This window comes from Vanacampus margaritifer, chromosome 8, assembly GCF_051991255.1.
Source record: "Vanacampus margaritifer isolate UIUO_Vmar chromosome 8, RoL_Vmar_1.0, whole genome shotgun sequence".
Taxonomy (NCBI): Eukaryota; Metazoa; Chordata; class Actinopteri; order Syngnathiformes; family Syngnathidae; genus Vanacampus; species Vanacampus margaritifer.
In genome coordinates, this window is record NC_135439.1 from 22,136,916 (window position 1) to 22,163,819 (window position 26,904).

At 43.8% G+C, this 26,904-nt stretch overlaps 2 protein-coding genes across 3 annotated transcripts in view; one reads left to right on the top strand and one right to left on the bottom strand.

Moving 5' to 3' along the window:
• The window catches only part of fam219aa (family with sequence similarity 219 member Aa), an 18,254-nt gene extending 15,323 nt beyond the window's left edge, over positions 1-2,931 (bottom strand). For both annotated transcript variants that reach the window (XM_077572483.1, XM_077572481.1), the window contains exon 1: positions 2,701-2,931. In XM_077572483.1, the coding sequence (XP_077428609.1) occupies positions 2,701-2,760 (60 nt within the window). In that variant the 5' untranslated portion in view covers positions 2,761-2,931. The remainder of the gene's footprint in view (positions 1-2,700) is intronic.
• LOC144056081 (dynein axonemal intermediate chain 1-like) lies at positions 928-26,190 on the top strand. Its single transcript, XM_077572485.1, has 21 exons — positions 928-989; positions 4,424-4,486; positions 4,680-4,724; positions 6,501-6,593; positions 6,720-6,800; positions 6,951-7,077; positions 7,281-7,336; positions 7,463-7,615; positions 7,728-7,787; positions 7,859-7,984; positions 9,275-9,359; positions 9,471-9,588; positions 9,648-9,691; positions 9,795-10,042; positions 10,155-10,244; positions 19,465-19,552; positions 19,666-19,745; positions 20,250-20,398; positions 20,698-20,797; positions 24,047-24,232; positions 25,722-26,190. The coding sequence occupies exons 2-21, from the start codon at positions 4,445-4,447 to the stop codon at positions 25,824-25,826; spliced, it is 2,076 nt and encodes a 691-aa protein (XP_077428611.1). The 5' UTR covers positions 928-989; positions 4,424-4,444; the 3' UTR covers positions 25,827-26,190.
• Positions 26,191-26,904: the final 714 nt, after the last annotated feature.

A 26,904-nucleotide genomic window follows, 5' to 3' on the forward strand; every position in this document is an offset into this window, starting at 1 on the left:
TACCTTTATCTCCAAACTTGTGTTTGCTAGGTGACCTAACAACAACTGACTTACCACATAAACAATTTCAATCTACACTTGTAGCCCTTACTATCGCTAAAAAAACAATTCTTGTTAACTGGAAAAATAAACAAACTCTGAATATCGACCAATGGTCTAACCTCCTCATAAATCACATTTTAATGGAAAAAATATCTGCCTCAAATAAAAAACAAATATCAAAATTTATAGAAACATGGTCTACGTATATAGAATTTTTTAACCTAATTCTGGTTACTTAATTCTGTCTGTTAGCGAGAGCCACTACATCGTGATAACTTACATTGATGTTTCTGCATTTGGCAATTAATTATTATATTATATTATTAGTATGGGATTTTTTTTAATGAGCTTTAGGTGAACTGATGAATACACACACGCTCGCACGCACGCACGCACGCAAAAAAATTATATATATATATATATATATATATTTAAAAAAAAAAAACATTTATTAAAATTTTTTAATTTATTTGTTTTTTAAAAAAAAGTAGAGCAATGATGATGTCAAATTGAATGAACAATACTGAGCTCTCCTGAAAGAAAGAAAAGAAAAAAAGAAAATAATACTAAGAAAGGGAACCAAACTGCTTTGAAAGATAATTTACATGTCTGCAATAAAAAAATATATACCTACAGTATGACATTCAGGACCAGCTAGTGCTTTTTTTTTTATAGATGGTATCAAAAATACAACATGGTCTGCTACCCCTAGCTTTCACACATATTGTATCATATATTGTCACACCCACTTTGACACAGAATTGACACAAACTCCCAATGTACTGTATCCGTTTCATTACCCTGATCTTCCTTTACTGCCTTCCCTGATGATGCTAGCGTCACAAGGCTGCTGACACAACACCAAGTCTACAGAGATTGAAGGAGGATTACGCATCATGGCTTCACGGCTTTCCAGCAGCCAATGGCAGTGAGGCCTGACTAATCAGGTGACCATGAATTAATTACAATAGCAACTGTTCTACTGTACATAACCTCGTAACAGTCAATGCAGCTCTCATAACTGGATCACTACACAAGCAAAGTCGTTCTTCCTATTCATATGCATGCTGGTACTCTAAAAATTAGATAAGTATCTGATTTTTAATTAATTTTTTTGAAAATTTTAATTCTAAATACTACATTTGAAGAGCAGACTATAACATCAACATATACTGAGGACAAACTTAGTGTGTTTGTGTCCGTGTAGCAGGTGCAGAGCTGATTCATTCAGGATGACAATGAAGTGTTTTAGCATTACAAAGGCCCTGCCATATGTACCTCGGACACAATCAGAAGGCGTAGAAATGTAAAGTGAGTGATTACACCAATAAAATAACAAAAAAACACTGATGCTTAGTTTAAAGCATAAAAAGATACTGCTTGTGTATAATTATAATCTAGGATTGGCACAGTCTATGTTCATTCCTTTCCCTTCATTTCATTTATTTATTTATTTCATTCTTTACAAGAAAATAAATGAAAGGGGGCAGGAAGAAGTAAAACTTACACCTGCCCCTAATCAACACAAAATGAAATGACAGCTACAGTTGTGACACCCAAACATAACAAAATAATTACAAAATTAAATGATTCAGTATCATAATTTCTTGCTACATATCAATATATTATATATGCTTCCGTAATTGTGGTTTTATATATTTCATAAAAATAGACTAAGATGTTTTGGTTTTACAATCAAGATTGTTCCATAAAATGACACTTTGGTTTGAAATGCATCTTTCTTTTTGTTATGTTCTATATTTTGGTTTAGGAAGAAAAAAATAGGTATACATTATTTTAAGGCGGTTATAGGCCAACAATTCATTAATTTTAAAGATTTAAATTTAACGTATAAATATTGGGTTAGTGAGGTCATTTCTGTTATGTTAATGCCCTGCCGTAAACAATGAAGAAGTGCAAACTGACACCTCCCTAATAGGGTTTGTGATTGCCTATGGATGCCACAAGATGGTGGCAAAAGACTACTAGTTTCACTTAATTGGTCATTATTAATATATTTGTTTATCTATTGGTGCCATAAACTGACAGAGAAATTCCACTATGCTGGGAAAACTGAAAGTGACCATTTTATCCACCATTCAGATATTTTAGCTCAAAAAAGGTTGAGAATTCAGAATAAAGAATAATACCCTAATATTCTTGTAACTTCCTGTTACTAACTGTGATTTGTCACATGACTAGTTTAAAAATGGAAACGTGAAGAGCGTAGCAGCCAGGAGTCTAGAACAGAGCTCCTCTTCATCATGTGGGGTTGCACCCAAATTATACGTCACCAAATGACGAAATTCGAGAGTGGTGGGCGCAGGCTGCGTTAAATGTCAACACCGATATACTAGTGTTGTTTTAAAAGATGTGACTTTTGCCACGTTTTAACCATGAGCAAGAATAATGCGTTGTTTACTGGCTCGTGTTCCTTCTAGGAGGGGCGAGACTTGGCAGCGATGCTCTTATTCGTTTATCAATCTGACGTTATCGTTTCTCCCATTCGAATACAACCACAGATACGATTCAATGCTCACTTGATTATCGGATCGAAGGCTCGCTGGAATATAACGCAAAACGCACAAAGTAGACAATAACGACTCCAATCGTATTCATTGGGCCGATTAGCATAAAGATGAGTGTTTGCTCGCTTACCAAAGGTTGCGTCTCTCCGTTGACTGGTGGCACTTGGAACCTGTCGATTTCTTCCATCATTTTTGCCAAAACCTTCTTATAGCGGTTCAGTATTAACGATTAACTACGGTTTGTGTCTGAAGTGTCCCGATTGGAGATGCTCCGTTGCAGCATTATAGCGGATCGTTTTCCTCCATCCCGACAGAGGTGACTCGACAGCAAAATAGCAGCACCGCCTAACTTCCGGGTTGATTAAGTATTCATGAGGGGCCCACCCTATCAGGGAGGACATCACTATCAAGTGCGCAGTGAAGCAAATGCACCTCTCGGCTGACATTTACATATCTAATTGACACAAAACCACCTTGAGCTTGTTTGATGAAACAGATTATAATCACATTTTTAATAGACCTTAAATTTAATAATAATAATAATTTTGTCAGATTCTCATGTGAAATACCGCTTTATATTGTTGTATTATTGTTGTTTTTATTTGCATCTCCAGAGGCCTTTGAGGGCAAAGTAAACCTTCATTTTTTAATGATGTCACGAGGGCACAGACAAAAGCAAAACAAACACAAGGTTGATTGGGATTGACATTTATTTTAAGTCTTTCAAATTGATATAATAAAAAAAAGTACAATCAATAATTGATATTCACGAAGAAATATTTAAAAACATGATATCTTTGGAATGTATTTAATTATTTATTTATGCTTTGCTTATTTAATTTTTTATCGAATCTATTTGTGTTACATTGTTGCATATTTTTTGTAAAATACGTAAATTGTTTTGCCTGATATTTGTATTATACATCTCTGTCGAATTAAACAAACAAACAAAAACAGAGAATAGCTACATTCAGCAAAATCGTTCTTGAACATATTATTGAAATCATCATACACGGTTACAATTGTGTTTGAGGTTCGAGTGCTTGTTGTTACTATGTCCCCATAACAGTGTATCCCAAAAGTCACAGCTCACCTTCATTTTTTCTATTTGGTTTCAGGTATCAGTCAGACAAACGTCAGACTGTCATCAATTGACAGCACCAGTTTAAGAATGTTTATGGCTGTCACAATGCACAATTTACGCTATTCACGGCAAACTTGGCAAAACATGATCTGTAGTTGACAAACACCAACATCCTAGAGATGGCTGCCATAAAGAATAAGAAGAAAGGAAGTGTATAGTGACTTTTAGGACATGCTCCTGTATGTCCAAATGGGCAACTGCTTGGGTAATTCTTATAATCACAATAAGGCTTGGTTTAAGTCCCTTAATGTTCAAACTGAGCTAATGTTCAACTGAAACTGTTGCTCTTAATTGCACAGAAATTTTCAAACGGACAGTTATTAAACGTTGCGATGTTGGTGGCACATATCTCCTGTAAATAGCCCAGCTAAAGAAAACAAAATGAGACAAATGGCAGAAGTCTAGGAATGTAAAAAATGAAGCCTTCAATGGTGTGTGGACATGTGTGCTTGTTGTGTTTGCGACTGGGATAAATAAACTCAAATGTGGTTGCATAAGTGCATGAGAGAAGAATGTTTATTTTGAGGATAACTTAAGTGGGTCAAGCAGAGGTTTTATCCACGGGTGGCAGTAATGCACACCAACAGTTGTTTGCCAGCTGCCAGAAGGACAATCGAAGAAGCTGTTTTGAGACTGGTGGTTGCCGAGGCGACCAGTATACAACAGGCAAACCAATCCTGTCTTCTCCTGCTGGAACTTTCCTTTGTAGTTGTGTCCAAAGTTGACGCTTATGAAGATGCCGACCAATAATGTTGCAGCACCAGGGAAAAAGGTAAAATAAAATAAATTAATAATAGCATCATACTGCAGACATTGATTTAAGTTAATGGGAACTAGGTGTGGCTCAGTGAATAAGCATACTTAGCTAAATATTTAGCAATTTTATTTTCAAATATTTTTTTTGTATATTGTGTAAATGTAACATCTATCATCCTGTTGTTTTTGTTTTTTATGTCACTGATCAGAAGGTGGCTGGGACAAAGTCACAAAAAGCTACCAGTAAGCGAAAGGTGAGTTACATTAAAATAAAATAAAATTGCTGCGTCTTGGCCGTTCCCTGGGTCTCTTGGGGGGTGTTGCGTTGCGGGGCTCTCCCTGGTGTCCGGGGCGGCGCCGCCCCGGCGTGGTCCGCCGCTCTGGGCCCGGCGACGCGGTTCGGGGCCTGTGGGCCGCCGGGGTGCCCCGTGGTCCCTTCTCCCTTCTCCCCTCCCCCTTCCTCCCCCTTGCTGCCTCTCCCTCCTCGCCTCTCCCCGCCCGTCCTCCGCCTCCCTGTCCCTTCTCCCTCGTCGCCCTTCCTCCTCCTCTCCCCCTCTCTCTGCGGTCCTGCCGCTGCCTCCTGCCCTTCTTGTCGTCTCCTTCCCCCGTCTCTTCCCCCTCCCCTGTCCGCCTTCCTCCCCCTCCCCTGGGCCGGGGGCTCTATCCGTGGCCCGGGTCTCGGCGCTCCGGGGGCCGGGCGGGCGGATCGGTGGAGCTGGAGTGACGACCGGGGCCTTTCCCCGCTGGGCCTGGGGTTCGGGGGTGCCGCCCGTCCTCCGGTGCCCTCATCTCCCCTTCTGCCCCCGGTGTTCCGTTCCTTCACGCGGTGGGGGATGGGGTGGGCGCGGATGCCCTCTCCGCTCCGCTGCCTGGCCTCTCTTCGGCGCCGGTGCCTGGGTGCGGGGGGTCCCCGGGATCTGGGGGTCGGGAGCTGGGGGGCTGTGGGGAGGGGCGGCTTGTTTGGGGGGCGGCTTGGTGGGGGGGGGGGGGGGCTGGTTAGGGGGGGGGGGCTGGGGGTGGGAGGGTGTCTGGGGGTTTGGGGGCCTGGGGGAAGTTGGGGCTGGGTTGGGGTGGATGGGGAGCCGGGCTGTGGGCCGGTGGGGTTCCTGGCGGGCCTGCAGTGCCCCGTCCTGCCGCGTTGGGGTGGGGGCCGCTCCTGCTCCTGGGTTTGCTCTCCGGCCGGTGGCCCCCACCCGGGGGTCGTCCTTTGGCGCTGCCGCGGCCTGGGGGGCCCTGAGGTGTTGCGCTTGCTCTGTCCTGGCGGGGGTCGATGGCTCCCCTCTTTGGTAGAGATTTTCATGCACGCCAGATCCACCACACCAGCATCTATCGAAACTCAGACACAATCTTCTTCAAGTCATTGAATCGGTGGAGGCTGGTGTCTGTGGATCTCACTCCGCTTTGTCTGTCCTTCCTTCCTTTCCTCAGTCTCTCCTTTGGTCCCTTGAGGTCTCCCTGATTTGTTGAAATTTAGATGTCTCTGGGGTTGGTGAAGGACTCTGGTTGGTGCCTGGTGGGTGGGGTCTGGTCGGTGCTGGATTTCACTTTCCTTTCTTTTCTTTGGTCCTTTCTCGGGTTTCCTAACGGCCTCACGACTCTGGCTGGAAGTGTTCGGTTTAGGGAAACAGTATGGGATTTTATTTTTTTTTTATAGGTTTTAGGTGAACTAATGAATGCACGCACGCACGCACGCACGCACACACGCACATACACATATTCACCCACATTCAAAAAAAATTAAAATACAAAAAATATATATATATATATATATATATATATATTTTTATATTTTTTATTAAAAAAAAGGAGAGCAATGATGATGATATGTCAAATTGGTAAAATTACCGAATGAACAATACTGAGCTCTCCAGGAAAAAAAACAAAAAAAATAAAAAATTTTAATTAAAAAAAATAAAAATAAAATAAAATAAAAATTAAATCACACTCTAATTTATTTTTTTTGCATTATATAATAAAATAATAATAATAACAATAATAATAATACCCTACAACTGCATGCAACATTGCAGGATGAGGAGGATGACTGTGGTGATTACAGCTGGGAAGAAAGGGCTCATGGCAAACTTATTAAACCTCCTGATCAACTGGACCTCACTGATGCTGTAAGAGAAAGATAACATAAAAATAAAATTCCTTATCATTTTAACATCATTAGTTACCCTGAAGAATTACTCAGTGAAGTACCGGTACTTTGCTGTTTGTTTCTATTGTCTATATGAATGTAATAGGAGCTGAAAGAAGATGTCACAAGGATTCTGACAGCAAAAAATCCACATGCACCACAAAACATTGTCCGATACAGTTTCAAGGTAAGACTACAGCATTTTGAGCACTCTATGTAAAGTACTGTATAGGAATCACATCTATTGTTACAGCAAATTATTATTTTTAATTAGTTTAGTTTTATTGTGGCAGTGCAAATCACAACTCTTAATATTGTTGCTCTCTGTCTTTTCCAGGAAGGTGCTTTCAAGCTGACCAGTGTTGTTGATCAGCTGGCTATCCACTTCGTCTTGGATGGTTGTCTCATACATCAGGACTCTGATGAAGCTCGCAGGCTGGCAGCCAGTGAAGACCTCCCTGAAGGTGCTCACTAACACCTGCTACATGTTCTGTTTAAAGACATTGATTGTTTTGTCAAATCCCCCATCTGTCTTTTATTACAACTGCAAAGTTCGTTGTTTGTGAAAAATTCTAGTGTAGTTCTTACTCTGGGCCACCAAGTGTCACTATCCACATGTTATGAAATTTAAAAACACATGTATGATTTGCTTCTTGGTTGTGTACAGAGATAGCAACAGTTGCTACTGGAGCAGAACCTGATGAGGAGAAACTAGAAACATTGGTAAATTGTGTTTTTATTCATACATGTTTTGTTGAGAAATAACAATTCTGGAGCCATCCATTATGATCCAAAAGACATTGCTTGGTAGTTGAACAGTATGATCATCTTAGTCGGTTTTCCATGTAGGATGCATCTGTTGATGGAGGTGAGGAGGAGGATGCTGAAGAAGACGATAGACCGGACAGCGTTGCCTCCAAAACAAACGATCAGGAGCCAAAATGTACAAACCAGTTCAATTTCACTGAAAGAGCCTCCCAAACACTCAACGATGCACTGCGGGTAGGAATTAAAAAACAAAACTCTAATTTCTTACTCACTTGAGTAGAACAAAACATACTGTATACATACAGTACAGCAAATCCTCAAGACTTCAACTTCTGTTCCTGTGCAGGATAGAAGTTGCCAGACTGTACCTCCTCCACGCTGCAACTTTTCGGCCAGTGCCAGTCAGGTTGTCCGTTCTCTGACTTCAATACTGCAACTGCAGCCGCAAGGGAATGCTTATAATTATTGTCTGTTCAGTGGGAGATATATGATGCGTACACGGATGAGGTGCAGAAACAAGAAATGAAAAAAGACAAGCAGAGATCCTTCCAACCAAAGAAAGATGATGACCAAAACAAAAAGAAGATTCCAAATGAGACGCCGGTAACTGTCGCTGATTGCTATGGACTGTATGATCTACTATTTACATCATAGATCTCAAACTCGGATTCTCGAGAGCCACCGTCCTGCATGTTTTAGACGTTTCTCTCTTCCAACACACCTGGATCCAATGATCGAGATCATTATCAGGTTTCTGCAGAGCTTATTGATGATCCTTTAAATTAGGCACGTTGAAGGAGGGAAACTTCTTAAATAGTGTTATGTGTGCACATTGCAGGGGGTATGTGAAAAATATGTAATACCGTAATCTATTTCCAAGATCAATAATGTGACACAGCTGCGCCAAAATCACAACAGCTGCGTGTCAGCTCAAGTCTCATACTTGCAGGGTTGCTAAATGAGCCAACAAAATAATTGCCTCTAACTAACTTTTTCTCTCTCTCCTTCTTGGTAAGCGGAGAACGGGAAGGGACATGGAGGTGGAGCCTCCTCTTCCAAAAAGGGGAAAAGGCTTCTTTGCTCTGTTCTTAAAAATAAATAAATAATAATAATAATAATAAATCTACTCATGTTGCTCCCAACACAACATAAATAATAATAATAATAATAATATAGCACTTTTCTAGACACTCAAAGACCCTTTACAAAGCACACGGGTCTGTTCTGAAAATAGCTCACCAGTTCAGTACTAACTTACTAAGAAGAATTAAAACAGAAGAACAATGTTAACATTTATTTATGTTTGTATTTATTTGTTTGTTTGTATAAACTTAACATGATGCAAGTTTGTTGTATAAACAATATTGAATGTGTGCAAAGGTGAGGAAAAAATGCTGTTTTTATTTACCCTTTTTTAAAGGGTGTTTTTTATAATGTAGCTGTACTATATTCTTAAGTGCTTTATTCTTGATATTTAAAGTTTAAATGCCTGTTTCAAAGGAGCTCCAGTTTTGTTCCGTTTTAAGAGTTACTGTGTAAATATAACAAAGGAAGGTTTATTATTTATTGTGATTAATATTTTTTTAAGTTACTGTAATTACTGTACTTATTTATTTGCAACATACTTATTTTAATGTTTGAAGTTAAAACAAAACAAAAAAAACAACTAAGAATTAAATGCTCAAATTAAGGAAACACATTAAAATGATTTTCATTTACTAATCAGTTGCATTAAGTTGTACTTTTTGAGACACGTCCAGACGCATGAGTGAGGGGGTTCTCATGTTTTGACAAAAAGCCAAAAAAGGTTTGTTAACCACATGTTTCTTCTTGCTCATTGTGCAACAGGAAACATTATTTTTCCGTATGGGTCAATTCTATTTTTATCTGCAGAGTGATGACATCACCCAAATGGCTATTGCAGTCACATTGTTGGAACGAATGGTCAATCAGAATACATGTAATGATATAGCACAAGGTATGTTTACTCTTATGCTGTATTGATCGTCGTGAATCAATTCACCACCAATATTGCAATCTGTCACACTGCGACAAAAAAGTTATCCTCTCGCCTTGTATGTCCTTTCAGATTTCAAATACTTTGAGGATGCAGCAGATGAATTTAGGGAGCAAGAGGGCTCTCTTCTTCCCTTGTGGAAGTTCCAGTATGACAAAGCCAAAATGATGTGTGTGACGGCACTCTGCTGGTAGGTTTGCTCGCCAACAAGTCAAGATGGATGAATAATGAATGCACCTTATTCCGCAGGAATGAGAAATATCCTGACCTTTTTGGTGTGGGATTGGGATCTTGTGAGTCATCCACATGAATCAATCAATTATTTGACTTTCTGAGAAGCAAGCATCATTATTAGCATGACTGAATAAACATTTCATCTATCCTGTCTACCGGCAGATGACTTCAGCAAACAGGGTCGTGGGATGCTTCTCTTCTACACCTTGAAGAACTCGACCTTCCCCGAGTACATCTTCCCTACAGATTCTGGCGTCCAGAGCCTCGACATTCATAAGCAACATTCCTATCTGGTGGCTGTCGGTTTCTATGATGGGTGCGTGTGTGTGTACAATTTGAAGAAGAAGGGACTGGAACCCGAATACAAGAGCAACGCTAAAACTGGCAAGCACACTGACCCTGTCTGGCAGGTGAGATATTATTATTATATTGCCTCAGCTTACTCTGACATTTAAAAAATGAAGAGAAAAAAAAAGCGGCATAGTAATGGTTTATTGCAATTGATTATGACTATTGATACAGGTACGATGGCAGAATGATGATATGGACAACAATCACAATTTCTATTCAATTTCTTCTGATGGCCGTGTTGTGTCTTGGACACTCATTAAGGTTTGTTTTGTGACCACTACTATTTCCTCTGAATAGTTAGTGCAATTGGTAGGTTATAGGTTGTCACATTCTCAAGGAAGAACTTTTATTCAGTTTGACTAATATCTGACACAATATCTGACACAAAATGACTCAGCTTTACCGGCTACAGTTTTAACTACCAATAGTTTTAGTTTTGTTTTTCCAGATATGTTTGTTTTTTGACTGTCCTTCTAAGCAGGAGTGTCAAACTCATTTTTATCACGGGCTATATCGTAACAGTGTTTTCCCTCGGCGGGCTGTTACTACACTCTAAAAACAGTTAACCCAACTATGGGTAAAAAATTGGCCGATTCTCTACTTTGGCCAATTTGACCCAACTTTGAGTCAAGAAATGGGTCTTTCAGTGTAAAACAAGTCATAAATATTGGTCAGATCTTTTACTTGGGTCAAAAATTTTGTTCATTTCATACAAAACAACCAAGAAAGTTGGGTCAAATTGACCCATAAAGTGCATCGGCCCATTTTTTAATCCACAATTGTGTTACTTTTGACACAACAGTTTTTAGAGTGTAAACCCACATAAATCTCTGATCACCTCCTACATGTCACTACATACTGTATACACCAAAAAATTATGGATAACAAATTCTGAAATCACAACCAGTAGAAAAAAAATATTGGTTCAACTATTACTCAATTTATTTGAAAAGGGAGACTGTAAAAAATGCTTACAATATTAAAATGTTATCTTCATTAAAAGCGAGGACAATTTGCGGTCCCCTCCGTGAGTCATCACCTTATCGTGGTGGAGGGGTTTGCGTGTCCCAATGAGCCTGGGAGCTATGTTGTCCGGGGCTTCATGCCCCTGGTAGGGCCACCCAAGGCAAACAGGTCCTAGGTTAGGGACCAGACAAAGCATGGCTCAAACAACCCCAATGACGAACACAAACCTTGGATCTTCGTTTCCCTTGCCCGGACGCGGGCCACCGGGGCCCCCCTCTGGAGCTAGGCCTGGAGGTGGGGCTCGAAGGCGAGCATCTGGTGGCCGGGCCTATACCCATGGGGACCGGCCGGGCACAGCCCGAAAAGGCAACGTGGGTCCCCCTTCCCATGGGCTCACCACCGGTGGAAGGGGCCAAAGGGGTCGGGTGCGCAGTGAGTTGGGTGGCAGCCAAAGGCGGGGGCCTTGGCGGTCTGACCCCCGGCTACTGAAGCTAGCTCTGGGGACATGGAATGTCACCTCTCTGGCAGGGAAGGAGCTCGAGCTGGTGTGCGAGGCTGAGAAGTTCCGACTAGATATAGTCGGACTCACCTCCACGCACGGCTTGGGTTCTGGTACCAATCCTCTCGAGAGGGGCTGGACCCTCTTCCACTCTGGAGTTGCCCACGGTGAGAGGCGCAGAGCAGGTGTGGGAATACTCATTGCCCCCCAGCTAGCCGCCTGTACGTTGGGGTTTACCCCGGTGAATGAAAGGGTAGCCTCCCTCAGCCTTCGGGTGGGGGGACGGGTCATGACTGTTGTTTGTGCTTATGCACCGAACAGCAGCTCAGAGTACCCACCCTTTCTGGAGTCCTTGGAGGGTGTGCTGGAGAGCGCACCCCCTGGGGACTCCCTCGTTCTACTGGGGGACTTCAACGCTCACGTGGGTAATGACAGTGAGACCTGGAGGGGCGTGATTGGGAGGCCCCCCCCGATCGAAACCCGAGTGGTGTTTTGTTATTGGATTTCTGTGCTCGCCACGGACTGTCCATAACGAACACCATGTTCAAGCACAAGAGTGTCCATATGTTCACCTGGCACCAGGACACCCTAGGCCGTAGTTCGATGATCGACTTTGTAGTCGTGTCATCGGACTTGCGGCCGTATGTGTTGGACACTCGGGTTAAGAGAGGGGCGGAGCTGTCAACTGATCACCACCTGGTGGTGTGTTGGCTCCGATGGCGGGGTAAGATGCCGGTCCGACCAGGCAGGCCCAAACGTACTGTGAGGGTCTGCTGGGAACGTCTGGCAGAATCCCCTGTCAGAAAGAGTTTCAACGCCCATCTCCGGCAGAGCTTCTCCATTGTCCCGGGGGAGGCGGGGGACATTGAGTCCGAGTGGACCATGTTCCGCGCTTCAATTGTTGAGGCGGCCGATCGGAGCTGTGGCCGTAAGGTGGTTGGTGCCTGTCGTGGCGGCAATCCTCGAACCCGCTGGTGGACACCAGCGGTAAGGGATGCCGTCAAGCTGAAGAAGGAGTCCTATGGGGCCTTTTTGGCCTGTGGGACTCCGGAGGCTGCTGACGGGTACCGGCTGGCCAAGCGGAATGCGGCTTTGGCGGTCGCTGAGGCAAAAACTCGGGCATGGGAGGAGTTCGGTGAGGCCATGGAAAACGACTTCCGGACGGCTTCGAGGAAATTCTGGTCCACCATCTGGCGTCTCAGGAGAGGAAAGCAGTGCACCGTTAACACTGTGTATAGTGGAGACGGAGTGCTGTTGACCTCGACTCGGGACGTCGTGAACCGGTGGGGAGAGTACTTCGAAGACCTCCTCAATTCCACCAACACGCCTTCCTTTGAGGAAGCAGGGTCTGGGGACTCTGAGGTGGGCTCCCCTATCTCTGGGGTCGAAGTCCCCGAGGTGGTTGGAAAGCTTCTCGGTGGCAGGGCCTCGGGGGTGGATGAGATCCGCCCGGAGTTCCTAAAGGCTCTGGATGTTGTGGGGCTGTCGTGGTTGACACGTCTCTGCAGCATCGCGTGGACATCGGGGACGGTGCCTCTGGATTGGCAGACCGGGGTGGTGGTTCCCCTTTTTAAGAAGGGGGACCGGAGGGTGTGTTCCAACTTTAGAGGGATCACACTCCTCAGCCTCCCAGGTAAGGTCTATTCAGGGGTGCTGGAGAGGAGGGTCCGTCGGGAGGTCGAATCTCGGATCCAGGAGGAGCAGTGTGGTTTTCGTCCCGTCCGTGGAACAGTGGACCAGCTCTACACCCTCAGCAGGGTCCTCGAGGGTGCGTGGGAATTCGCCCAACCAGTCCACATGTGCTTTGTGGACTTGGAGAAGGCGTTTGACCGTGTCCCTCGGGGAGTTCTGTGGGGGGTGCTTCGGGAGTATGGGTTACCGAGCCCCCTGATACGGGCTATTCGGTCCCTGTACGACCGATGTCAGAGTCTGGTCCGCATTGCCGGCAGTAAGTCGAATTTGTTTCCGGTGAGGGTTGGACTCCGCCAAGGTTGCCCTTTGTCACCGATTCTGTTCATTACTTTTATGGACAGAATTTCTAGGCGTAGCCGAGGCGTTGAGGGGGTCCGGTTTGGTGGCCTCAGCATTGCATCTCTGCTTTTTGCAGATGATGTGGTGCTGTTGGCTTCGTCAAGCCGTGACCTCCAACTCTCACTGGAGCGGTTCGCAGCCGAGTGTGAAGCGGTTGGGATGAGGATCAGCACCTCCAAATCCGAGACCATGGTCCTCAGTCGGAAAAGGGTGGAGTGCCCTCTCCGGGTCAGGGAGGAGGTCCTGCCCCAAGTGGAGGAGTTCAAGTATCTTGGGGTCTTGTTCACGAGTGAGGGTAGGTTAGAGCGGGAGATCGACAGGCGGATCGGTGCAGCGTCTGCAGGGATGCGGACGCTGTATCGGTCCGTTGTGGTGAAGAAGGAGCTGAGCCGAAAGGCAAAGCTCTCGATTTACCGGTCGATCTACGTTCCTACCCTCACCTATGGTCACGAGCTGTGGGTCGTGACCGAAAGAACAAGATCCCGGATACAAGCGGCCGAAATGAGTTTCCTCCACAGGGTAGCCGGGCTCTCCCTTAGAGATAGGGTGAGAAGCTCGGTCACCCGAGAGGGACTCAGCGTCGAGTCGCTGCTCCTCCACGTTGAGAGGAACCAGTTGAGGTGGCTCGGGCATCTGGTTCGGATGCCTCCTGGACGCCTCCCTGGGGAGGTGTTCCGGGCATGTCCTACCGGCAGGAGGCCCCAGGGACGACCCAGGACACGCTGGAGAAACTATGTCTCTCGGCTGTCCTGGGAACGCCTTGGGGTCCCGTCGGATGAGCTGGCTGAAGTGGCTGGGGAGAGGGAAGTCTGGGCTTCCCTGCTAAAGCTGCTGCCCCCGCGACCCGACCCCGGATAAGCGGAAGAAGACGGACGGACGGACGGACGGACAATTTGCAGTTTTGACATTTTAGCATGCCACATAAAATAATGGGATGAGCAATGCAGTGCTAACAATTTTAATTTACCACCACTGCTGTCCTATAAGTAAACAGAATTTGTGTGACGGTTATACGGTTATATATATGTTGAAGTTCTGTACCTGAAAATATATTCTTAACAGTACAATAATTATTGTTTCTATCCATTAATTCTCCCTTTTTTATTTATTTATTTTTATTTTCAGAGAGCTCAGTATTGTTCATTCGGTAATCTTACCGATTCGACATGTCATCATCATTGCTCTCTTTTTTTTATCGTTTTCTTTTTTTTGTATATGCGTGTGCATATGAGTGTGCGTGTGAGTGTGTGCTCATTAATTCACCTCAAACCTATTAAAAATCCCATACCGTTCATCTAAACCGAATACTTCAGAATACAGCTAGAGTCGTGAAGTTGTCAAGAGACTCGAGGAAAAATCAAAGAAACGAAAGGAAAATGAAATCCAGCACCGACCAGACATCACCCACCACCCACCGGGCCACCAACCAGAGTCCTTCACCAACTTCAGAAACATCCAAATTCCAACAAATCGGGGAGACCTCAAGAGACCAAAGGAGAGACTGAGGAAAGGAAGGAAGGACAGACAAAACAGAGTGAGATCCACAGCCTCCACCAATTCAACGACCAGAGGAAGGAGCAGATTGTGTTTGAATTTCGGTAGATGCTGGTGTGGTGGATCTGGCATGCATGAAAACCTCCACCAAAGAGGGGAGCCGTCGACCACGGCCAGGACAGAGCAAGCACAACCCCCCAGGGCCCCGCAGGCCGCATCAGCGCCAAGGCACAACCCCCGGGCTCCGAAGGGGCCACCGGCCAGAGAGCAAACCCAGGAGCCAGGAGCGCCCTCCACCCCAACATGGCCCGCGCCCCAAGCCCAACGCAGCAGAACGGGGCACGGCAGGCCCACCAGGCACCCCACCGGCCCACAGGCACTGCTCCCCCTGCACCCCCCCCCCCCCCCTCCACACCCGCCACCCACCACAACCCAACCCCCGCCGCCCCCCAGACCCCCAAACCCCCAGACAACACCCCCCCACCACACCCAGCTGCTCTTCTTCTTCTTCTTCTTCTTCTTCTTCTCGTTGCGGATACCTGCCCCTTCTGTGGGCACAGGGAAACAGTATTTCACTGTTTCTATCAATGCGAGCGTTTACGATATGTTTTTGATTTTGTCGATAGGGTTTTTACTCTATGTAAAGTAGCTTTTCACAAGCACTGTTTTATTTATGGTTTTAACCATAAGGGCCAGATCAAGAGGGAAAGCCGTGTTTTAAACTTTGTGTTGAGCCAGGCCAAGATGGGTGTGTGGTTGTCCCGAAAAAGGAAAGTTGACGATGGGGCAGAAGTTGATCCCACGGTTCTGTGTAAAAAGTTGATAAAGTCCAGACTTTTTATTGATTTTAGTTTTTACAAGAGAGCAGGAGATCTGGAGAGTTTTTGTGACATGTGGACTGTTAACGGGGCACTGTGCGATGTGAATGAAGAGGTGCTGTGTTTTAGTGATGTTCTGCTGTGAAAGCATTTTATTTTTTTGTCTATTTATTGAATTGTTCTTTGCCGACCTGTGTGTTTAGGAAAATAATGTAAATAAGAGCGGCAAATAAATGTATTTTTTCAAAATCAAATCAAAATCAAATCTTCTTCTTCTTCTTCTTCTTCTTCTTATTATTATTATTATTATTATTATTATTATTATAACTTCTCATTGTAGCCCATTGTGCTGTTTCAAATTATGTATAAACGGTGAATTCATCTTGAAATCCCTCATTCCTGTTTAAAATAGTAAAATGCTTATTGCTCATTTGAAATTGAATGATGTCATGTTTACTTTCAGTCTTGTTTACTCCCTGTCATGTTTTCCCCTTGTCTTGTCATTTCCTGTTTTATTGTGAAAAGTCTGACTCCTCTCGTTTCTGTTTACTTGCCCTTCCTCGTGTGGTGTCTGTGTCAACCTTGATTGTGTCCACCTTTCCCCATTACCCTCATGTGTCATCCAATCAGTGCCCTCAGCCAGGTGTGTCTTGTCATGTCATTAGTGTTGGTGTATTTAGTCGGTTGTCTCCCCCCTGTTTGTGTCGGTTCATTTTTGCTGTTGCAACTGTCGTAAGTCTTTCGCCACGTCACGCTGACCTCGTCGCCTGATCAGGATCCATGTCATGTTGTTAGTCTCGCCTTAGTTGTTTTGTCATGTTTAGCTTCATGTTTTGTTAGTTCAGTTTATTTTGTATTTTGAAGTTAGTTTTTTTTGATTAGATATTAAAATGTCTTTTTGGACTGCACCTCTGCCTCCTTGCCCTGCCTTCCCGCATCTGGGTCCTAAAGCCCCCACCTTACTGACAGAATGAACCGACCAAGATCAGACCCAGCGGGAAGCTCCCGTAAGCGACCGACTCGTCGTCGGTCGACACGGAAGCACCATCAGCCTGCCATCCAATCCCATTCCATCCAAGTAAGCTCCTTTTCGCGGTATTTGTCTTCTCTTCCCCTTTCACGCGATCAGCAAAACGCACTCAAGTCTCTGCCCTACGACACCATTTTGTCGCCTCAATTTTTTTTAGACTCTGACATCTCCGATGATGAAAATGAAGGTCCCTTTCCCATTAATGCACTTACGGATTACAGTTCCGAATCTGACTCCGAATTGGACTTTTTCACCAGCTTAGTTCACCACGTTTTCTTCACAGTTTTCATTTAGGGATTATTTTGACACCGGGTCATGTCACCCCTCCTCACCTGGGTCTCCGCCGTGTTCACCACACCGGTCCCCATCGCGTGCACCTCATAGCCCACCGTTACCGCCACGTCATGACATAGTTTCCCCTTTACCTGGTTCCTTACCCACTCCCGTTAGTTTACGTCACGATCCTTCACTCTCGGTATCCTCGGGTTATAGTCTCCCTATTGCTCCTCACTCCCCATGGTGGCAGGCTGATGTCCCTATTGTGCCACGTCAGCCAATGTCCAAAGTTCCCGAACCACGTCAGCCGAAGTCCAAAGTTCCCGAACCACGTCAGCCGAAGTCCAAAGTTCCCGAACCACGTCGTCCAAAGTTCCCGAACCACGTCGTCCAAAGTTCCCGAACCACGTCAGCCAAAGTTCCCGAACCACGTCAGCCAAAGTCCCCGAACCACGTCAGCCGAAGTCCCCGAACCACGTCAGCCGAAGTCCCCGAACCACGTCAGCCGAAGTCCCCGAACCACGTCAGCCAAAGTCCCCGAACCACGTCAGCCGAAGTCCCCGAACCACGTCAGCCGAAGTCCCCGAACCACGTCAGCCGAAGTCCCCGAACCACGTCAGCCGAAGTCCCCGAACCACGTCAGCCGAAGTCCCCGAACCACGTCAGCCGAAGTCCCCGAACCACGTCAGCCGAAGTCCCCGAACCACGTCAGCCGAAGTCCCCGAACCACGTCAGCCGAAGTCCCCGAACCACGTCAGCCGAAGTCCCCGAACCACGTCAGCCGAAGTCCCAGAACCACGTCAGCCGAAGTCCCCGAACCACGTCAGCCGAAGTCCCCGAACCACGTCAGCCGAAGTCCCCGAACCACGTCAGCCGAAGTCCCCGAACCACGTCAGCCGAAGTCCCCGAACCACGTCAGCCGAAGTCCCCGAACCACGTCAGCCGAAGTCCCCGAACCACGTCAGCCGAAGTCCCCGAACCACGTCAGCCGAAGTCCCCGAACCACGTCAGCCGAAGTCCCCGAACCACGTCAGCCGATGTCCCCGAACCACGTCAGCCGATGTCCCCGAACCACGTCAGCCGATGTCCCCGAACCACGTCAGCCGATGTCCCCGAACCACGTCAGCCGATGTCCCCGAACCACGTCAGCCAAAGTCCCCGGTTCCCGTGCCGTTTTCACGTCAGCCCCAGGATCCCGTATCAGCTCCGCGTCAGGCCCAGGTTTCCGTCCCGTTTTCACGTCAGCCCCAGGATCCCGTATCAGCTCCGCGTCAGGCCCAGGTTTCCGTCCCGTTTTCACGTCAGCCCCAGGATCCCGTATCAGCTCCGCGTCAGGCCCAGGTTTCCGTCCCGTTTTCACGTCAGCCCCAGGATTCTGGATCAGCTCCACAGCAGCTTCCGGCTGCGCGGCAGCCTCAAGTCCTCGCGCCTCCACGGCAGCCTCCACGGCAGCCTCAGGACCCCGAGCGTCCTCGCCTCTGCAGCCCCGGGCCTCCTGGCTTCGGCCGCTCTCGTGCGGGGTCTCTTCGCTTCTTCCATGGCGGCGTCAGGCCCATGGGGGTGGACAGGAGATGTTCATCCCACGGCCGTCCTATTCCGGTGTGGCGTCCGGGGCGCCCTCCAGATCGGCGCCGCCGGGCTCCCCTCGTCTGGTGTCCGGGACGTCCCCTGGACTAGACTGGAGGGATGTGTCAGGTTCCCGCCTCTTTGAACTTTTTAAGGGACGTCTGGAAGCCGTCCCTCGACGGAGGGGTTCTGTCATGTTTACTTTCAGTCTTGTTTACTCCCTGTCATGTTTTCCCCTTGTCTTGTCATTTCTTGTTTTATTGTGAAAAGTCTGACTCCTCTCGTTTCTGGTCACTTGCCCTTCCTCGTGTGGTGTCTGTGTCAACCTTGATTGTGTCCGCCTTTCCCCATTACCCTCATGTGTCATCCAATCAGTGCCCTCAGCCAGGTGTCTTGTCATGTCATTAGTGTTGGTGTATTTAGTCGGTTGTCTCCCCCCTGTCTGTCGGTTCATTTTTGCTGTTGCAACTGTCGTAAGTCTTTCGCCACGTCATGCTGACCTCTTCGCCTGATCAGGATCCATGTCATGTTGTTAGTCTCGCCTTAGTTGTTTTGTTATTTCAGTTTATTTTGTATTTTGAAGTTAGGTTTTTTTTGATTATATATTAAAACGTCTTTTTGGACTGCACCTCTGCCTCCTTCCCGCATCTGGGTCCTAAAGCCCCCACCTTACTGACAAATGAGTCCATATTAAAGCAGTTCATTACGCTGTAGTGTCTTTTCAATTTTATGACAAGTTATTATAATAAATGTGTTTAGAACTGCGTGCAAGTGTATCGTAATGTATTTGAATGTCTGCAGAATGAGCTGGTCTTCTCAGACACTATCAGGCTTACACTGGATGATTCTGCGTTGGATGGTACGGAGAGTATTCATGAGTGCAGCACCGGTGAGATTTTACTTTCTCTTTGTAATATCCTAAATTGTAGATATTACCTATTTTTATTGTAATGCTTTATATACATTAGTCATTGTCTGTCAAAAAATACCACTTGTCGACAGTTGGAGGTACATCCTTTGACTTCCACAAACAGGGGGACTCTCTTTTCGTCGTTGGCACCGAGGAGGGCAAAATACACAAGGTATGTTGACATTCATTCCGCCACCCAAGATTTGGCTGTCAATGAACTGTCAGTGGCTTGAAATACAGCAGCTGTGCCCACAAGCCATAAAGCTGATTTAGTCTGAGAGTATGCACTTTATTTGTCACTGCACTCAGACAATTAAAAATTAGACTTTTTAACACTTCAACCACACATGATTTCGTTATTCTTCAGAAGTAAAAACAATTTTACCATTCTTTTTTTCATCTATCTTTCTAGCTATCATATTGATTCATATTATTTAAAGCATTTAGTAAAACAATTACTTGGATCGTAATATGAGCCTTAATTATGCAACTGGTAGATCACACCTGTTGCCATTCTTCTTATTGTTGTTCTGCTCCTACAAACCACAATTTCTTCATTGCATGACTAACACAATCTATTCTATTGTATGTACCACTTAAGACAATCTCAAAAGAGAGGAAAGTGAGTGTTCACCATCACCTTTGGTTTACAGTACATTTTATTGTCATTCCCTAGTGCTCCAGGAATTACTCAAGCCAGTTCCTGGAGACTTACGCTGCCCACAACATGGCAGTGGATGCAGTAAAGTGGAATCCTTACCATCCAATGGTTTTCATCTCTTGCAGCTCAGACTGGACCATCAAGATGTGGGACCATACTGTCAAGTAAGATGATTGATGGATGAAAGATTCAAAAATCAGCAAGCAACATTTTATTTTGAATGCAATGTCCGTGTAGGTGTGTTTATACATACTATTTAAGTATGCAAAATGAAGTCTACAAAATTCTGAGATCCTTTTTTTGTCTCTATGTACAAGTATTGAGAGACTTTTACTTGTACAAAGCTGTAACTTAAGTATTCAGATTCAACAGTGAGCTCACTTGTTCTCATTGTTGCTTCAACATATTAATAACAAAGACAGATAATGTTCACACTGCTTGTCTGAACCTTTTTTCTCTCCAGCACTCCCATGTTAACGTTTGAGCTCAATGCTCCAGTTGGTGATGTGGCCTGGGCACCATACTCCTCCACTGTCTTTGCTGCTGTCACCACAGACGGCTTGGTAAGGACCATTTGAAAGTAATAATTTGTGAATTATATGACTCTTTACTTTATTTGCTGGTTCTTTTTTTTATTGAAGGACTGGACATTTGACCATATATACAATACATAAAAGGTAAAAGGATGACAGTTACTAAACCAAACACTAGGAGTCCCATTTCAAAACTACGCTCGGCATAAAAAGGGACACATTTTCATGCCAATTTGATTGCCCTGGAGCTGGCTGTGTTCCATCCCACAATGGCACACGAGGCAAAATGCCCAATTCTATCTGTGCTAGTCAAGTAAATACCAAAAGAACGAAAATGCTAGACTTGCACTGGGCTTGAAAATTGGGCCATGAAAATGAAGAATATCTTCCACTCCATTTCAAGCAGGGAAAACAACAAAACAAGTAGATAAAAGCCTGTAACAGTCTTTGTTTATAGATATTTGTTTTTTTTACCATTTACTAACCTTTGTGGTAGGCCTTCTATTTTTCCAGAAGTCAGTTTGACCTGATGGTTTGAAGTGAACAAGTTGTCATCACTATTGTACCTAATAATGTATCTTTTTGTACAACAGATTACTGATGTTTTGTGAAATATTTCTTACTTTAGGCAGTCAAAGACACATCTTTTCCACATCACAAATTTAACATCCTTCAAGTCGTAATTCTTGTATTCTCCACTGGGCCATCAATCAAATCAGAAAGTATTAATTTGTCCCCCCCACACACCTCATACTGTGTCTTTTTTGTCACAACAATTATCCCCACCATTTTAGAAAGCCATAAAAAAAATGCACATTCGAGTCTCAGGTAATATAATGTGTAAAATGAGAGCCAAATGTATCATCAATTCTTAAGAAGTTATTTTAAGTTTGTTACATTTCCCAAAGTGAACACCCTCCACACTTGGGAATATTAAACTGTAATGGATCAAGGTCATGATCAGTGGTCCACTTATTTTTCTGACTATTGGATTGTACCCAATTTTCAACTGTTCTACAAGGAGTAAGGTCCAGGTTTATGTTAAGAAAGCGATTCGATTTGTATATGTCCCTTTTTGATGCAAATGTCCCCTGAGAACCCAAGCTGTAAGAAATTAACCGGATGCACAATAATTCCCTTTGCAGATTTTGAAAAAATGAGAGAAAACCAACCTTTATTTCAGCAAAATTCCATCGTTTCAACATCCATCGTTGACAGCGCATATGCCCATGACATTTTTCATTTTCTGTGACATCCGTTTAACTCATTTAGACTGATAGCTACTGTGTTTGCGAGGATAACAACATGCCTGCTGGCCTGAAACGTGAGAAAGAAGCTAACACAAAACTCAGTTTCATTTTGGTGACATTTCACATCAGAGCTGACAGATGTGGAATTGTCATGTCAAGATGAAATATCAGTAGGCCCAAGTAAGATTCTTCTGAAAATCCATATTTGCTGTGTCATCTTTGCCCTCCAAATTCACACATCTTCCCTTTACAAAGTTCAAATGTTTTATCTTATTAAGCAACATGATAGGAGTGAAATATTAAAAGCACCTCTCAGTATGATGCAGTGCAGTTCTCCACTACAACAACCAGTTTCAGATCATTTACAGTACTTTTGGGTGTGTGGCGTAGAAAACAACATCCTCAGGTCCGGAAAAAAAAAAGCAAAACATTTTATCTGGTATAAATATATAATGCAAATTGTAAGGTGACTGTCTTTCAGTTTGAAATGGATTAGAAAGACTCATGGTGTATAGCCTATTACTTTTCATGAGTAGTTAGTAAATACATGGGCAATCTAATGCGATCACATTACTGACGGTGAAATAATTCCTCGAAGACAGTAATAGAAAAACACAGAGTAATTCACTGCCAAAGGGACACAGGCTACAGGAAGTCAGTAATTATAAGTGATGACTGCAACGCTTTGTGTGCAGCCAGTACTCACAGTTAGTGTGGACACAGGCACAGTCATTCATCTGTTGGCTTGAAGGAGTGGGCTGTAAAGAGTTCACATATTATGCGGTGTCATCCAGAGCAACTACTCTTGAGCCGACTTTCTCGCAAAGAGTAGACAGTGATTCAGTGAGTCTTGACCTGTTGGAGGTACGGAACCCTATCAGTTTCCCATGTGAACCCTTCTTTTTTCAGAAATAAAATGTCATCCCCCCCCCTCCAAATTCAAGACATAGGTATAGCATTTACTGGTGAATAAAATGAAGGGAGAGCAGCCTTTTAACTGAATAAGACCGCAAAACAATATGACCCAGCGGATTTTATAATGCACAAAATCAATTCATTAATTTTTTTAAATCCTCTCCATATAACAAATATATAGTCACAAGTACTTACCGGGAATAAAGTGAGCCTCACAAAGCCGGAATCCAGGCTTAGAGCGTCAAGTTATACTCTCACGGCTCGCAGCCATTTCTTTCCTTTTTCGCGGCCCCTTTCGGTGGGAATGCGATATAAACTTTTTATCAGGCTCCCGACGGGCTGTACAATTGATGGCACAGCAATAATGATCCATCTACCTCTCTTAATCCTCCTCCAAATGTGCAAAACCATCGAACTACATGTAAAACACGCTCTTTCTTGCCACTCAGCTTCCGATTCTTCCCGTGATGCAACGCACAAAACATAAACAATGATGTCACACAGAATCCTCCTATTGAAACATATTACCAGTTGTAATCTTTTTGTACGACGTGCAACAAAAGGCAATAATATTGTACACTCTGTCAAAGGCGTTGTAATAGAAGAATACAAAATCAATGTCCACAAAACTTTGTAGAGGTATGGCGCGTGAAGGAACAAGAACTCAGAAACAAATTGGAACTCCATGTCTTTTCTTCTTTCTCCATTAACCAGGAAGTAGAAAGTGTTAGCTAACTAACACACAAGTGATCATAATAATCCTTACAAATCAAATTCCAACGATCCAAAGTCCAATGCTTTTCAATGGACAAAGAGAGTCATTTCACCGACCGCCATTTTGACTTCACTCAATAGCCTTAATGGGGGTACTTAGCTGTCTAGCTATACATTATCATTAGCTCATGACTAAAACCACAACTTTAATGGTGACCAAAGACTTGCATGGTAATGCACATTACTACAGTTAGCATGATATTGTCCTCATAAAGAGATTTAAAAAATAATAATACATTGGATCACAATAGATTGTGCTGTTGTACATAACGTTGTGATCATTGAGTGTATATACTGTATCTGTTGGTTGACCAGCTCAGTAATATATAATATTTTCCAGGTTCATGTTTTTGATCTGAGCGTCAACAAGTATCAGGCTATCTGCCAGCAGCCAGTGGTGGCAAAAAACAAGGCCAAACCCACTCACATTGAGTTTAATCCCGTCCATCCAATCATCATTGTGGGAGATGACAGAGGCTCTGTCATCAGCCTGAAACTGTCGCCGAACCTCCGCAAGAAAACAAAGGTAAGAGTCATGAACAAGAAGACCACCTGGAAGTATCAGGCATGTGTTTATGTCCTTGTTTATGTCCCAACACAACCCTTTTTTCTTATTCAGGCCAGTCAACAATTAACAACGTATACTCTGAGTGCTCTGATTAGATTATCTTGTCAATGGATATCACTAGAGCCTGAGGCAAAAGAGATGATCTTTAAATAAATTGTTATTTAAAGGATTAGAAGATTTTTCCTGTGATTCATTCGTTTTACTATGCCTTATGGGCTTCCCATTAGTAACGACCTTAAATGTATTGAAAGACTTTATAAGACTTTCCAAGCTTTAAATGTTTATATTTACATTTGCATGTCATATGTTTGAAGGGTTTAGGCTTAGGATTTGTACATAACTTAAACCCATTAGAATCAATCTGTAGTAGATGCGGACTTACTTATTTAGACTTATAATTGAAACCTAAAATCCATCCAATTTAATTGTATCTGTCTTTGTTATTGACCATAAAGGTTTCCTTCTTGTGCAATGAAAATAGGTTACATTATAATGATTGTAACGCATTATACATTTTACAACGCATTGAATACAGAATAAACAAGCATACACAAGTTTGTTTTACTATCTTTGTGGGGCTATCTCATTGACATAATGCATTTCCTAACCCCAACCATCAAAAATGATTGCCTACCCCTATTTCTTACCCTAACCTCAACCATAACCCAATTCAAACGTAAACTCTAAAACCAAGTCTTGACCCTCAAAAAGAGGTCTAAACTTGTAGGGCCCAGCAAAATGGCCCCACAAGGACGGGTGTGCCCCACAACCCTGTGAAATCCCGAAATGTTGGCCCCACTATGTAACAAAAACAAGGCCACACACACACGGACGGCCCGTGGCACATCATTATCAACCTTAAACTGCAGTCCTTGAGAGTACATTTGGGACATAATTACAGTTAAGTTCAGCACCGCTGACAGTGCTCTTAGACATCAGAGTAGCAAATAGCCATCAGACACAAGCACCCACTGCAAATTTTATCAACATTATGCTAATAACATTGACAGAGAGTCCTCCTAAAATGATCACAAACATAAAATGGCAAATCAACACCGTAAATATGTGCTGCACAGAAACAAATTTCAGGATGTTGTGGAAAATGTCCAATAGAGGGTGTGTAATCGAGACACTATTATTTGAATTTTACAAGGCGAAGCAATGAATGAAAATGGGTATTTAATGAAGTTTGCAAAGTGTCTTTTGTAATCTAATTATGTCTTATATCGATCTGAGCTGCAGGGCAGCAGTCACTATGATGTAGATGGTGTTTTCCAACCATTCAACATCCGTGTAATATTTTCTTGTATGTTGTTTTCAGCGAAGACCCGTCTTCTATTTTTATTGTTTTCAATATACTGACTGCAGCCAGTTTAACTGTGTATGTAATCTGCTTGTGTTTACTGAGCAAAGGTTAAGTAAAGCCTGTGTATGTGCATGTTTGTAGGGCAAGAAGGGTCAAGAGCTGCCCGAAGGTCCTGAAGTGGAAACGGCCAAGATGGAGAAGCTTCTCAGTCTACTGAGGGATGCAGAGCAAATCAGTGTAAAGTGACGATCTTGGTTTATGTTCATGCAAAAAAAGAAGAAAACACATTACTTCTGACCTGGACATCAAATGTTTGTCTGTCTCTTTGTGAAAGTAATAGGAATTGTGCCAGCTTTTCACAAATTGATCTGTTTCGACAAATTGATTTTAACTATGAGCTTCTTCTTTTTTTCACCCCAAGAAAATACATTTAAATGCACTTGGTGCTTAGTACAGGTTAAATGGAGCATTTTATATGAAATTATTGGGTAGTTTATGTACAAATTACAGATGCTAGAGATAGAGTTGAATTACTAGAGAGAATTGTTCTCTTTTTTGACCAGCTGTCCTGGAAAAATAAAAATCTCTCCCAGGACACAATTTGTCCCTTTTTTTTTTTTAGGAAGAATGCCAAAAGCTAATTTGATTTCCTTAATTCTATAGTCTAAAAATGTCCCCTGCGCTACTGTGTAACGCTTTATTACCAAACGTGCCGTCGGCGGCACATTTCCGTAGGTGCACTTTGGATTACCGTAACTCTGGCACCGTTTGTGCTATCTGAAAAATTCCAATGGTGTCTGAAAGCTAAGCCCTGTGCTTTACAGAAAAAAAGTATCATCATTACGGTAATTTCAGTCCTCCTCTCACGGAGCCAGTGAAGTCGGTGAGTCACGATGACAGAGTGCAGAGAAGAACAGTCGGATTTTCAGACGTTTCTACATCAATTTGAACAAAAAAATTTAACAAGAAGGTATGTATATCGACACTTGTATCACATGGTGGCTTTTTATAGAACCGTACGTAATTTTGGGTGGGGGTTTTCTAGAATAGTGCAATACACGTTACCACATCGTTTTTGTGTCTTGTTGTTTTTTAGAGTGTATGCCTTGTTTGTAGTTTACAGTGTGTGTGACTAGCTGAATAATAAACATTACCCTAATTTCAGTTTGTTTTGCGATGAGGGACATACATTGCATTGCAGTCTCTCTCTCTCTCTCTCTCTCTCTCTCATGGATTTTTATTATTATCAGCTTTTATATACATTTGAACAAAAAGTGGCACGTCCAAAACTGTTCATACCTTTCTCCTCAAAAATCAATAGAAA